The sequence below is a fragment of the Pieris napi genome, chromosome 1 (assembly GCF_905475465.1).
Source record: "Pieris napi chromosome 1, ilPieNapi1.2, whole genome shotgun sequence".
Classification (NCBI taxonomy): Eukaryota; Metazoa; Arthropoda; class Insecta; order Lepidoptera; family Pieridae; genus Pieris; species Pieris napi.
Window position 1 is genome coordinate 1,494,832 of NC_062234.1, and position 14,969 is coordinate 1,509,800.

Here is a 14,969-nt window from a genome sequence, read left to right on the forward strand (position 1 = left end):
GTGAAGAGTATTCGTGTAGTGCGTGCAAGCCGATTACAATGTTATTGTTTATTTTTTAGAAGATATATAATTAGTTCTACTTTAGAGAATGTTCTAATACAGTAAATATTTTAAGAATTTCTCGATTTTAAATATATTATTCAGTTTTAAGAAAAAGTCACTGGCAATCTCGGGAAGAAATTGTTTTCGTAAACCATTTATCAGTTTATTAATATTTAAAATCTTAAGCTTTTAAAAAAAATTACGTTATAAGTGGATTTTGTCAATCATAGTGAAAGTGTTAATATAAAATAACTATGGAAAGTGCAGAAATACTTACCAAATTAAAACTTTTATTTGAGCGAATTGCTCAACCTGGTTATATTATGGAGCACTACTATGCTGATAGTTTTTTCATTAAATTAAATTCCAGTGATCCAGGTAAGAAGAGAATCAAGTTACTGCTTTATGTTAGAAATGTACTGTCTAGGTTAATTTAATTTACCACGTTAATAGATAAAATAATAGGATAGAACACGACAGGGAAGGTCGAGGCTACAGAGATTACTTTTTAATGCATATAATAATTTTTTTTCTAGCTGTATTAATAATTTCATAATATGTGAGACAGTCTAAAATAAAGGCAAGTAAAACCATGAGACATTACTATTGCAAAAGAAACTTAAGTCATCTGATAAAAAATCCAACATTTAATAAATAAAGTAAATACTTTAATTAGGTTAAGTACGTAATGTATCATTTATAGAAATAGTGATATAAACATTTAGCAAGTCATTAACACTTAGTGCCTTTTACTAACTTTTTACTACTTGTATCATTGTAAGACATAAAACTGGATGCTGCTCAATTTATCAAGCTTTTTCAGAAATACTTTAAAAGTGTTTTACCGAATTATAATTGCTGCTTGACTACGTAGTCAATTCAATTACTAACGTGATTTTAAAACTCCTGTTTTGTTTCAGATGTGCAATACTTAAAATCATTGCCAATGTTGGCAGATATGATCATAGCAGCATTTTATCGGACTGACAATTACCATGACTCGGTAAAAGTGTTTCTTATAAGACTGCTTGCTTTTATTACAAGTAATGAAGTTAACTTTGCAAAATTTAGTGCTAAAAAAGGAGATGATTTGGCTAAAGCCTTTGATCTGATTAATTCTCCAGACATGCCTATCAGTTTGAGAGTAGCAAATATGGAAGTAGCCTTATCACTTTTAAATCACAATTCCGGAATTCATTGGTTACTGGAAACTAATTCATGGCAAAAAATATTAACACTCTGTCATGAAAAAAAAACTGTTTTTATAGTGAGACAGACTTATAAATTTGTTTCAAAATTTATATGGAAAATGAAGAATTTTGGTGATGATACTAATGTGAGATGTGTTCTAGCTTTTATATTGAAACCTGCATTGGAAGTTGATTTAGTTCAAAAACAATCAATTACAAGTGAAGAAGAGGATGAATTGTGTAAAATTTATGAGCCGATGTTGCAAATGTTGCTCACTATTGTAAGCAATGAAAAAGAAATAAAATCCCCAAACTCTGTCACACATTTCTTACTGCTGGAGTTTCAAATAGAGACATATTGTTATATCATGTTGGAAAGATTGAGACGAGAAGATATTTGGTTGCTTACAACAAAATTTCTGTTCTGGTCAGCTATCAGCAAATTTTTCCTTGTAAAAATAAACCCGTCTGGTGACAAATGTAGAAAACAAAATTTTATTGAATTAGCCGTCACTCACTTTAATACAGTACATAGATTAATACAGAAGCACTCCCCAAAGTTACTATTTGATTATTGTAATGCGAGTAACTTGATTTGGGGAAAAGTTTGGAATGAAGAACCCATAAAATGGCATAAGCCCGAACATGTGGAAATGCAAAAATGGTTGCTTATAGTAAGTCTTGTGCCTCCATTGGTGTATGTTACACTAGGCAAAAACCAATCTGTGGCTGTGAATGAAGGTGAAGTTGATTTGTATATCAATACAATAATGAAATCTACATGTGAGCATACAGCCCGAGCAGCTTATGCAGTTCGAGACATGATGTTACAACTAGATGTTCTGCAAGTAACATTACTTAGTGTAAAAAGATTAACATTCCTTAAAAATAATTTAAATAATGTTCAAGCGAATATAATATTTCAAGCTATGTATTATGTTATAAAAGAGTTTGAGCCATTTGACGATGAAGGTTTGTCAAGAACAAATAATTGCTTTGGAAATGAAGTGGACAAAATTTCAATAATGGCGTACGTCCTCGATACATTATTGTGTCTTATTCAGAACTACAATATAAATTGGCAAGATAGTTTAGAAGTGGTATGTTTGAATGCAGTTGTGTACAATGTGTTGAAGAGGCCTAATTTGAGTTGTAAAGTAAGTTGATATCATGAGACATATATTTTTTACAATTACTATTACTATGTTCTACCAATTATAAATAAATAAAGATAAAACAAATCAGTGGCGCTACCATGGGTGGATCGTGAATTTGTAGGGCACTGCGGCGCACGGCGATACTACGACCGAAAACAAGCCCCGCTCCGTTTGATAGACGCGCATCGCACATGACTTGATTGATCTCAGGAATTCCAACATTATGGTTGGATTTTTTAAATTCCAGATATTTTTAAATTGGAGTCATCGCCTATTCTCAGTGGGGATTGGGGGCCCTTTGCTGCAGCCCAAATAGCCCTTAAGTAGATACGCCCCTGAGCGCTACAAGATCTTAACGCTTTAATGTCTGGGCCTCAGATGGCTGAATCTGTTTCATGATCATTTCTCAATCTAATAGGCAAGTAGGTAATCAGCCTCCTGTGCCTGCCGTCGACTTTTTGGGTCTAAGACATGTCGGTTTCCTCACGATGTTTTCCTTCACCGTTTGAGCGAATGTTAAATGCGCACATAGAAAGAAAGTCCATTGGTGCAAAGCCAGGAATCGAACCTATGACCTCAGGGATGAGAGTGGCACGCTGGAGCCACTAAGCTACCACTTTTCCAACCAAATAATAATGAATAGAGCTATAAACAAAGATTGAAAATGTTAACTTTAATTTTCGTGGTTTTTTAGTTTGTAGTGACAGCTCTGAATGTGATCTTAACCACAATAAAGAAGTCCCTGACTCCAAATCTGTGTCTCCTAGTTGACACAAAGCCTGGGTCTGGCCTGCATGAAATCGGAATGCTGATCTACGTGAAAATGCACGACCGTGTCTGGGAAATAAGAGATACAGCTCTGGAACTCCTTCTTGTCTGTTCTGAATTCTCGTACATCAGTAAGTGTGGTTACGCTAAAACACAAACACAAATTGTTATTGGGACATAATACATTTTTTATTATCCCTTATATACCTGACTTTTAGATTCTTAAAAAATAAACTATCAGGTTATTGAGAAGAAGGAAGTCAGTAGCCCATAAAGGATTCGGAATTCCCAAATTCCTGTGAACATCCATTTCTTCTACACGTTGATTGTGGGACATTTAATACTCATAAACTTTTTACTTTCTTTGTATCTATTATTTTTTTGAGAATCTTCTGCAGCCTTCCAGCTATGATTGCATTTTACTAATCGTTAAAAAAATAATCAGAGTGGATTTTGAAATGTATTTTATCAATTGATAAGTAGTAGATTATAAATAAACACATGCCTTGCTACCAGGCCTGAATAAGAAGTGTAATAGTACAGTTTTAAAATCTACGTATTTTATTATGTAGATTTTAAAGGTTTTAAGTTCGATTCCCGGGGACATGTTCGGTTAGGGAATCACCTACGAGCCTGTAAGGGGCAGTTCAAGTATTACGTAAGCACTGGGGGGTGGGTGTTTGATTTTCCTATTTGTTGATTACGTCAACAATAATTATTTACTTTTTTACACATATTACCCACACATTGTCTATGCTTGAAACGAAATGCATTTTCGAGGATTCCTATAAAAAATTAATACGTTTATGTACTCTTATTTTTGAGAGCTTTGATTACTTTTGCTGACAATATATTATATAGCTGATAAATTGCAGTAAATTTGCTTACGTAGTACTTGAACGGCTCCTTAGAAAATGTCTTTGAAACGTAATTTCTAAATAAATATACCAAAAAAACTTACACTTTATGGCACATAAACTAAATTATAAAAAAATAAAATTTCATCGTACAAAGTGCTAATAAAGCGATCTCTATGAAGCAAGATACCTTATATCTAAGAGACGCTAATATAAGGAAAAAGTGTTAAAAATTGTTGGGAAATGCAATAAAACTCGTCCACGCTGATACTATAAAGAGATAAGATTTGTATGTTGCAACAAATAAACTTAAAAACTAACTATATTTATTGTCAATAAACTAAAAATCCTGACGTTCGATATCAATACAGCAGTGGCGTAACTATACCATCTGGGGCCCGTGGCAAATTCTTTTGATGGGGCCCTATCAGTAAAAATCGTCACGTTGTACTCGGTTTAATTTTAATAAACTTTGAGATTTTCAGCGTACTCAATTACACCTTGTATATGTCCCACGAACGGCCATAGGCCTCCTCTCTTAGGCAAGAGGGAATGGTCTGTAGTCCCCACGCTAGCCCAATGCGTATTGGAGACTTCACAATCATCCATAGAACATAATATCTCTTAGACAGGGGCCCGTGGCATTTTGCTAGTCCTGCCACCCTATTGTTACGCCTCTGCAACAAGCAGCGAGTATAAAGTTTTTTAACACGTATTGGAGAAACTTAGAAGTGCAATAAAAATAGTCCACGCTGATATTATAAATATATAAGATTTGTAATTTGTAACAAATACACTTAAAAACTAACTATATTTATTGTCAAAAAAACCTGAAATCCTGACGTGCGATGACAAGACAGGCAGCGAGTATAATTTATTTCACACGTATTAAAGAAACTTGATTTTATTTTTTAAGCAGTCAATTGTTTTCAGAATTCCCTCCATTCCAAAAGCAAATCCTGTCTCATAAACTGATCAATGTTGCCGTGTCGAAGGCACTCCATGATCCCGAGTTTTATGTTAGAGTTTCGGCGCTTCAATGTGTAGCTGCTGCTACGAAGCTCAGCCTGATATGGGAACAAGTCTTATCCGAATATCCAAATATTCAGGTAAGTTTCGCAATAAAATGTACTTCGAAGTAGATAAAGTTTTGATAAAATTTTAGTTAATCACTCTGTACTTTTTTAGTATGCTACATACAAGTTGTGTTGTTTTCTGATAAAAAGGTCGTTTAATGAGCAATTATTAAATAAAAATAAGCACACATAATGACCAAAAATATTATTTTATTATGTGAATTATACAAAGTTACAATTGATTTTTTTTATTGTTTTGGATTCTCACAAATTTCATCTCAATTGGAGGTGTGAAATCAAATGTTTTAATGTTGGTCTTCATTTGGATTCTCGGGGATACAAAAATTTAGTAAATCAAACTTTGTAGTCTCTTATATTTAAAAATCCAATAGCATAAAGCATACAAGTGTACAAAAACTTGATAAAACACACAGACAATCATTATTCATAGCGACGAGCTAAAATTTAACGAAGTTTATATGTATATACAATATGTAATTAAATTACCAACCCCAATACTCCTAACTAATAAATGTGGTTTTTTTTAAACTGTAATTTATCTTAACTTGCTTCAATTTTAAAAGATTGGAAACTTTGTTAGCAAAGAAGACGTTTCTGTATAGGTATATTTTTTTACGATGCATACAATAATTTCAATAACACGATATTGTCATATATTAGCCCGGTCATTTTAGACAATTGAAATAAAGAAAATTCCGACAAAGCCAAATTTTCGTAGAGACCTTAGGTTTACCACAAGGAATAAAGTGTCAAAAGTCCCCATCAGTCCCATGTGAGCTTAGGGACTTATTCGGGGTCAAAGGTCAAAATTTTAGGTTTTTTGGATTTTTCTCGAAAACGGTAAGTTTTATCGAAAAGTACCTCAGAGCAAAGTTGTAGATCTTAAAATTCTCTATAAAAATGGTCTCTATAATTTTTTCTCTAAGACCCACTATTTCCCAGATATTGCGCTTGTAAGAATCACGTTCTACATAATATGCACACATTTCCTCACCACCTGTGAGGTAGTGTACTCGGCGCGTTTTTTTTAACGTGGTATCCCCGGTAGGCCTATTCCACGAAACTTTATTATGGATTTGGATTGTTATTTTCAGGAACAATAATTATTTAATAGTATGAAGATTATTGATATGGGTTACTGAGTTTAACTGTCGTTCAAACTTTTTTTTATTACTTTAATCTGACTCATACTCTTCATATTATTGAACTTCAACAATCATGTTTTCTTCAATTTCTTTTTGTTCTTCTTCTTCTCCTTCCTGTTGATAAGCGCTTAGAAATTGTTCAAATGAAGATGAATCAGTTGTCTCTTCATCAAAATCACATGAATCTTCCTCTCTTTTATTTAATTGAACATTTGAGCAAGAGACACCTTGGCAATTGGTACACGCTGGAGAACACTGCAACCCTACTTTTTTACAGCTACATTTGGCACTACAACCTTTCTTGCAATTGCAAAAAATAGTGTTAAGAAGTTTTTCTGGAGCAGGGGGCAGTAAAGTTCGAATCGGTTCCAAAGTATTATTTATCAATTTCCAACCCCAGACTTCAGGGTTCAGTTCATTGCCTTGCCATGTCTGGACTTGATAGTATACTTGAAACAAATGTTGACTATCAGATGCCGATGTTGGAGGAAGACAAGATAGCTGTACTTGCTTTTTGTTTCGTGTATTTTTTACAAATGTTAAATATCTGTACGTATCTATGCAATCAATTTTTTTTGGAGCTCCATAAACCGCAAGAAGAAACCGAATTCCTTTAGTAATTAGTATTTGAGGTGAAGAATTAATTTCTGTAAATACTTTTGCGCAGTCAATCAAATCATTTTTTTTTTTCAAATAATTTTAATACTGAATTTTTGCCCCTTCTAAACATTTCTGACGTAGTATCGCATCCGGTCATCGCATGTAAAAATAAAATAAAGTTTTGGCATTTTGGATAAGCTGATAAACTTTTAGAAGAATATATTTCTGTCCGTTGCTGCGCCTTCCCAGGTTCTACTAATAATGTATACATAAAAGAGACACGAGTAGGCATTTTTGCTTGCTTGAGTACCTAAATATGTATATACGTGGTATATGTGTGCATACTATGTAGAACATGATTCTTACAAGCGCAATATCTGGGAAATAGTGAGTCTTAGAGAATAAATCATAGAGACCATTTTTATAGAAAATTTTAAGATCTACAACTTTGCTCTGAGGTACTTTTCGATAAAACTTACCGTTTTCGAGAAAAATCCAAAAAACCTAAAATTTTGACCTTTGACCCCGAATAAGTCCCTAAGCTCACATGGGACTGATGGGGACTTTTGACACTTTATTCCTTGTGGTAAACCTAAGGTCTCTACGAAAATTTGGCTTTGTCGGAATTTTCTTTATTTGATCACTATTTTTATGTCTAAAATGACCGGGCTATATAAAAGGTAGTCTTACAATAACGACGGGTCGCTCGTTTAAAATGTAGAGAACTGTATGAAAATGATATAGATCAAATGCAAATATATATATAACAAGTTGACTCAATTTAAGTATAGCCCGTGCTGAGCTGTAAAGGCCCTTAAGCCAACAGCGAGATTCCTTTAAAAAAAAAAGAAAAGTTGGCCTAGTGTTTTCGCCTTACGACTCTTATCCCAGAAGTCGTAGACCGAGGAGCATCGCCTGTGCACAAATGGACTTTAAGTTTATGTGCCCATTTAACACTCGCTCGGTAAAGGTAAACATCGTGAGAACACCGGCATTGCCTTGGACCCAAAAATTCGATTGAAAAAACAAATGATTACGAAACAGATACAGAAATCGAGGGCCAGACCTTAAATGTTGTAGCGCCACACAATCAATAAAATTAAAGATATCCACGTAAGTTCAGAAACAGTTTCGAGGTGTAAAGGCGTTTTAAGATCTAAGTAATAGAACATAGCACTCATTATAAGCTATTGGCTTAGAATTTCCCGCGTAATTATTAGGGACATACAATTTTAAACGAACGTATAACCAAAAAATTAAGAACTTTTATAAAATTATCTAGTTTTAAGGCTTAAAGAATTACCGAGAGAGTAATAAATACTTACATATTTTATTCTGTAGGTACTGAGAGACTGACCATCGCCAACGTGATAAATAATAGGAGTAATGATAATATTTTTAACGCCATACTGTGCAGAGCAAATGCAGCTCTTTTTAATTAAATCTAATAAATTAAATCACTTGAACGTTATTGAAGTTTTTATTTGGGAAACGGCCTTTAAGAGGACCGATCTATTTCAAACTCTCAAGGAATATTTATTTTGTAAGGTTATAAGTTTGATTTTGAATGCCATTTGGTCAGTGCTGATAAATTCACTATCAGTGCGGATACACACAGGCAATAATATACAAAATATAAAAATATACTTTGGGGTTTCAAAGCCGAAACCAACTTACAACTTTTTTATCAATTCACCCAAACTTGGAGTGCGTTTTTATCAACGAGTAATATTATTAATAGTTATTTTATACCTAACGCTATCTCGATAAAAAGTTTCTTGCGCTGTCATAGGTTATCGAAAAAATGGAACCCATTCACAGTTGAATAATCTAAATACTGGTGTTCCGCAGGGCGGCGTACGCCCTACTCTTTTATTTGCTATCTTCATTAACACCCTGACAGCGCACCTTTCGGCACATTGTAACCTTTATAGTCTTGATTTTCAGATTTATGTTCATTCAGTACTTGATAAACTTCCTCTCGCTATGCAGGCGATGAATGAGAATCTCCTTATTTGTTATAAATATTTATTGGAGCAAAGTATTTGTTCTTAAATTTAATGCTTCCTAGAGCCAGGTCATCGTCATCGGAAGACTTTTCTTTATTTGAAGAGTCAACTAAGCTCAGCTCCCAAACGTTAACCTCGGCATGGCCTTGACTATCAATCAGACTGTCAAAAATCTTTGAGTTTTCTTCGGCCAAAAGATGTGTTATTGTTAATAGTATATTATTTTTAGTACTTTAGAAACTAGCATTAATTGTGATTCATGACTCTTAAGATTAGCTTTTAGTTTTGATTTTATTTTTGTAATTGTATAAACAGTTACACTTTTAGCACTTTACACTTAGTATTTAATTTTTCTCTACCTCACTAGCCTGGAAGAAATCTCATGTTGGCGAAGGGACGTTGCCTCCTTAATAGATTGTTTTTTGATGGTATATGTACTACTATTGCAACAAATTGTTAATAAATAAATAAGTTATTACAATGTAAATACGGAACGGTAAATCGCGCCGCAAATATGTAAAGTTTTTTGGCATAAACAATATGCAGTCACTCTGCGATGATAAAAATATTCTTCGTCTTTGTTAAATTAATGTAAAATATTAATATATTCAATATATTGCCATAGAACTATTTTGAAAGGTTAAATAAAATATCATTATAAATTTTTCAGGAGCTTATAGCGGAGCTCTGCACAAATCCTGAAGGCATTGTTCGAAAAGAAGCGCTCAACGTGCTGAGTGAAATGTACCAAAACCTTAAACTGAACTGTGCCATGAAATCAGCAATGTATGAGAAATTTCTTAATGCCTCTCTCAATGACTTTCATTGGGAAGTCCAAATTAGGGCATTGAAATTCTGGCGAGTCGTCATTCGATCGTTACTTGGAGATCAAGGCATGTTGGATGGCACTTTTCCTCCGGTCACCTTCTCAATTGACTCCAGAAAGATTGTCACACTGACGAACAAAGAAATTCAAAAGAGATTGCTCAAAATATTAGACGAGCTTGCTTCTATTGGCTGCTTATCAATTCTAGTAAAACTTTTGTACGAGGAAAGTGAAGTAGAAGTGATGGAATTGGCGTTATCAATCGCTAATGAATTATTAGAAATCCTTGAAAAACACAAGGTTCCTGGATTTCTACGACCAAGTGAAAACGATCCGAAAATAAGTGAAATTTTAACAGTTGTAGACAACGACCTGGCGGAGGAAAAAATGGAAACTGCAAATGTTATGAAGTCTGATGATGTCATACATGACATATTAAACTCTGACGATATGAATTTACTAACGAATATCTATGAACGACAAATGAATTTAAACAATGAACATGCAAATAAAAAAAAGCTAACCAAATTCGCGACTCCATATACATTTGTAATCTTTATGAAGGGTAATAATTTTAAAGAAACAATAGAGCGTAAGAAAAATTGGAAAGAAGGTATACGAAGTCTATCGTCTGTGATGGAGGATATGTTAGGCATTTACGAAGTAAATAGTGAAGTGAATACTTTAGATTGTTATTGAGATTGTTGTGCCACAGAATAAAAATAGAACAATTAAACAACGTCAAGTCTAGTTAATTTCAAATTTACCATTGTTAATAAAACAGGTACACAGGGTATTGTATCAAATACGTAATAGCATATTGCAATAAAATATTAAATGTACAAAACGTCTTCATTTGTATTATTTTGGATATTTATATGTATTTTTACCATTCAATATAAGTAATTAATAAAGAATATATTTTTTATTAATGTAATTGGAGTAACAAATTATTATAACGTGTTTATATCTAGCAACTGGTGTTGTCGTTGGTTCATTTCGACAGCTTATGAATTTTGTATATGTGAACTTGATGACATAAAGTTATGTGTGAGATTTTTATTATATTTTATTTACTCATGTATGTTTCCTTTTTCCCCTCTTACAATAGCCCAACTGATTTCAATAAATCGCGAAGTAAATGGCATACATCAATCACATCAATCTACTTTGTGTTCTTTTTTAGTCATGAAAAAGCTTAATTACACATTGTGGAAGTTTTAACCAACCAATAGCAATATTGGTAATAATTTTTGAGATTTATATTAAACTTGCTAAATTTAAAGGGTTTGTTTTATTTTCATATAGCATACGTAAATGAAATAATATTATTGCAGACAAACGCGATTTGTCGGGAACAAAACAACCCATATATACATTTATTATAAACGTAGGGACGATTTACTCACTACGGAGGTAGAATTAACAATAATTGTGCGTACAATCGACAATGTATTAATGTTTTAAAGATTTAAATTATTTTTCAGCTTTCTACATACTATGGTGCTGAATTTAAATGTTAAAAAAATTACGCCAAAATGTATTTATTACATATAGGCACTAGATGTTATAAAGATAAGATTCAAAGTCGAGACACAAAGTGACTGACATAGTTTTTTTAGTCTAATCTTACCATAAATGTCCTCCATTTCTTATCTCTAACAAACATGTCTATCAACGCATTTTCCCGTCCATCCCGCTTAATATGATGCGCGTTCTGCAAGATTTTTAACTACGAAAATATTGTATTAAACGTTTTTAATGAACTATTTGTTTTAATCTTGGCCTTTTCCTTTGCATATCAAAAAATTAAATCACCGACGAAATTGTTATAAAGATTGCGAAATAATTGTGTACAATATAGGTGTATCACGATAAAAAACTTTAAATATTCTAACAGATTAGTGATTCAATCAAAAGTTTGAAAAAAAATGTGAATACAGGATGATAAAACGTATTTCCTATAAAAAGAAGTGTCACAGCATTATTATAAGTTAAAGTTTTTTAATGGTCCGAGCTAAATGCGATAAAAAAGTAGCTTATCATGCTTCGTAGCGTAGGGGCAGTATCTGCATGTGAATTCATATTCGGTATGACTAGGGATATTTTGTTGACTGTGTAAACATCACCACCTCTGTCTGTTTACTTTTTAATCAGCATGATTAGGCTAAGTGCTGATAATAATTCATACGTTCGTTATAAATAGCTGATTCTCTCTGAAATATATATTTGTTAATGTCTTTTTAAATGTGGTTAATAGCTAACGCAAGAGACATACAGTGCACAATAGTCCGCAAAAGACAAGCGCACTCCATTCCATTTTTTACATCGAAAACAGCGTATTTTAAATTTCCCCCCACACGGGATTTTTTCTCAGTAGTCATCGCAATCTTCTGAATGTGTAATATCAAATGTGCTAACTACACGAATGGGTATTTAATTATATTAAATATACATCATGTGGAGCTACAATCTATAATCAGGTTTTTCATCTCTTTTATCATCATTGACTTTATAGGGAAGCAGGTGATTAGCCGTTATACCCTAAATCGTGTTTCTGAAGTAATTCCGACAGCTTAGCATATCTCGGCTTTAATGGGGCTGGCGACACGTAGTTTTTTTTGTTTTTAGGTGATATGGGAACGTTTGTACGTTCATAGCTTGTGCTAGTAGATACTAATTGTACGTAAAAAAATTCAAAATGAACCTCTGAAGCAACAAACAGCTGCTGTTACTTCTAAGCCAGTAGCGTAAACATTTTAAAGGCTGGCCTCAAACGGCCGAAATGAAATTTATTTATTTCCTCTCCTTATAGTACTAATATGAAATAGAAAACTTATTACTACTACAAAAACTCAATTCTCCCATGAAAAATGGAGCAAAATAGTGACGAAATGGTAGGTACCCTAGAGACGGAAGACGAAGAAGAGGTCAACCACGCAAGAGATGGGAGGATGAACTGAAACTAACAGCAGGCTACAACTGGAGAAGAGTCGTAAAAGATAGAGAACAGTGGAAAGGGTTAGAGGAGGCCTTTGCCAAGAGGCACACCGAACACCCAGATATATGCTGGAGTGAAAATATATTAAAGTTCAAATATATAAAATGACAGAGTTTTGGAATTTAAAGGCTATATTATTATTATATTATAAAGTTAAAAATTCCCATAATCGAAGAGCTGCATGCATGGAAGAAACGAAAGAAATATGTCAGGAAATCCGTGATTTCTGGAAATAAGGCGTAAATGTACAAATAAATAAATAAAATAAAAAACACTGCTACCACCCTTGTAAAAGCCCCTATAAAAATATTTGCTACGTTATGTTTAATATTTTCTTCTTTCCTCTAAAAACTCCAATCTTCAACATCCTGCTTCATGTCTGGTATTTTTATTTTATATGTATGTACTGTTCTAATTGTACACCTCATTACTGTTATTTTTTTTTTTAAGAAAACCATAAAAATTTAATATGCATTAGTGTAAGTTAATATTTGAAACAACATTTCAAGAATGTCTTTGTACCAAAGACAATTAAATATGGAATGAATTATGGAATGTTTTTCCTAATGCTAACTCGATCCACAGAGTACTTTGAATAAAACAGAATAATATACTGTAAGTATGTGCCATTGCCATATAAGCAGTTAGCCTGCGTGCGACAGGTGGCGTACTTAATGTAGCCAGCTACGGCAAATAATTTCCCAACAACTAATAATAATCGAAAAACCTCTAGAAAAAATCAACGTGCTCCATACGGTTTATTATTTAAACAATCTACAATGTCATAAATTACACAAATTTATTGTATATATCTAACGATATAGTATATATCAGTAGCCTTCTATTCTATTTTCAGATGATTCTAATTCTCTTAGCTCGTCATAAGAAGCGTCTAGAGATTTTGCTGAGGTGGTTATGTATCTTGTGTGTATTATGATATTCAATCCTATAGTAATCTTAAATTCAATTTTGGTGAGGTGGCGGTAAAATATAGATCAACATATCTGGCAACCTGGCGTATGACGATTGACGCTAGAAGTAAGTCGTACTCGGAAAAACACACACTTAGTCTAGGACTAGAAGTACTAAAAATACTAGTCCCACGAGTATTTAGATGTGAGCGTCTGTGTCACCAAAATATAGGTATTAGGTACAGGCCCACAAAGTTATCTGACCCGGTGGCGAAAACAGGAACTAAAGTCGCCATCTCGAATACGTCATTCTGTATGTCATTGCAAAGCAGAGCGCAACGCCGTGTGTTTTTTGCTTAGTTTGTGATAAAAGTGATAGAAAAAATGCCGAAAGCATTAAGTAGTGACGCGAGAATTATGATTTTAAAAGTGTTGGCCTTTATGAAGGAAGAGAAACGTCTCCAAGCCCCAATAATACCATTTGAAAAATTATATGAACGAATAACTACTGCCACAGGTTAGTGCTGCCAGATTTTGTAATTTGAATTTCCCCATACCCAATGATTTATATTTTATTATAAAAGTATGGTTTATTTTATAGGTGTTGGTGAGCGAATCGTGCGCAAATTAGTCAATAGAACTTATTATTAGAAAAGGTGATATGCAAAAGTGCCTCACTGAAAACAATGTGAAATACAATGAGGGTTTCACAAAACCCCAGCTGTATGAATTAATAAAGAGGCGCAAACCAGCAACAGAGTATAAAATCGATAATTTACTCAAGGACACACTGTTCTAAGATTGCCATCATACCACTGCGATTTGTACACCATAGAAATGATTTGGAGTTCTATGAAACGTCACCGATTTAGGAATGCCGCAATTAATACCAAATGGATTTAATGCAATATCAGCAGAAGAATGGCAAAAATATTGAGGTCATGTAAAAAAATTGAAAACGAATATATTAAAAAAGATGTATATTTAGATGAACCGTTTATCATAACTTTGAACAGTAACAGTGAAAGTAGCGATTCTTCAGATGATGAAACTGATGATTGTTATGGTTCGGGAATTTCTGGAATTTGACCTGTAAATTGTTTAATTGATCACAATTATAATATTAAAATATAATTGCTAAAATTTGTGTTTATTTTTTACTTCATGGTAAAAGACTTACGGTCATATATATAAAAACACGATTCCTCTAAAACACTCCTTTATTCAAACTTTATTCGAACTCCAATCGACGTTTATCAAGTGTTTTAAGGAATCTTGTTTTTATAAATAAGACTGAAAGAATTTTACCCTAAAAACCGCAAACTTTCAATTGAGGGCAACACTAGGTTCGACTCTAGTGACGCCG

At 33.2% G+C, this 14,969-nt stretch overlaps 1 protein-coding gene and 1 long non-coding RNA gene across 3 annotated transcripts; both read left to right on the top strand.

Annotated features, from left to right (window-relative positions):
* Positions 1-2: 2 nt before the first annotated feature.
* LOC125050605 lies at positions 3-10,771 on the top strand. Of its 2 annotated transcripts, none has more exons than XM_047650561.1 (5): positions 3-420; positions 963-2,389; positions 3,084-3,288; positions 4,948-5,123; positions 9,536-10,771. In XM_047650561.1, exons 1-5 carry the CDS (start codon positions 297-299, stop codon positions 10,388-10,390), a joined length of 2,787 nt encoding a protein of 928 aa, XP_047506517.1. In that variant the 5' UTR covers positions 3-296; the 3' UTR covers positions 10,391-10,771. The 2 variants fall into 2 exon arrangements, with proteins under 2 accessions (XP_047506517.1, XP_047506525.1); XM_047650569.1 differs by having other exon boundaries at positions 963-2,332.
* Positions 10,772-13,299: 2,528 nt separating this feature from the next.
* Positions 13,300-14,386, top strand: LOC125052293. Its single transcript, XR_007117433.1, has 2 exons — positions 13,300-14,120; positions 14,205-14,386. It is a non-coding gene; the product is annotated as an uncharacterized LOC125052293 (long non-coding RNA).
* The last annotated feature ends 583 nt before the right edge of the window (positions 14,387-14,969 follow it).

Coding starts and splice junctions, on each gene's coding strand:
- LOC125050605 (XM_047650561.1), top strand. CDS start 297: ATGGAAAGTGCAGAAATACTTACCAAATTAAAACTTTTATTTGAGCGA. Junction 421..962: donor ATTAAATTCCAGTGATCCAG/GTAAGAAGAGAA, acceptor GTTTTGTTTCAG/ATGTGCAATACTTAAAATCA. Junction 5,124..9,535: donor CCGAATATCCAAATATTCAG/GTAAGTTTCGCA, acceptor TAAATTTTTCAG/GAGCTTATAGCGGAGCTCTG.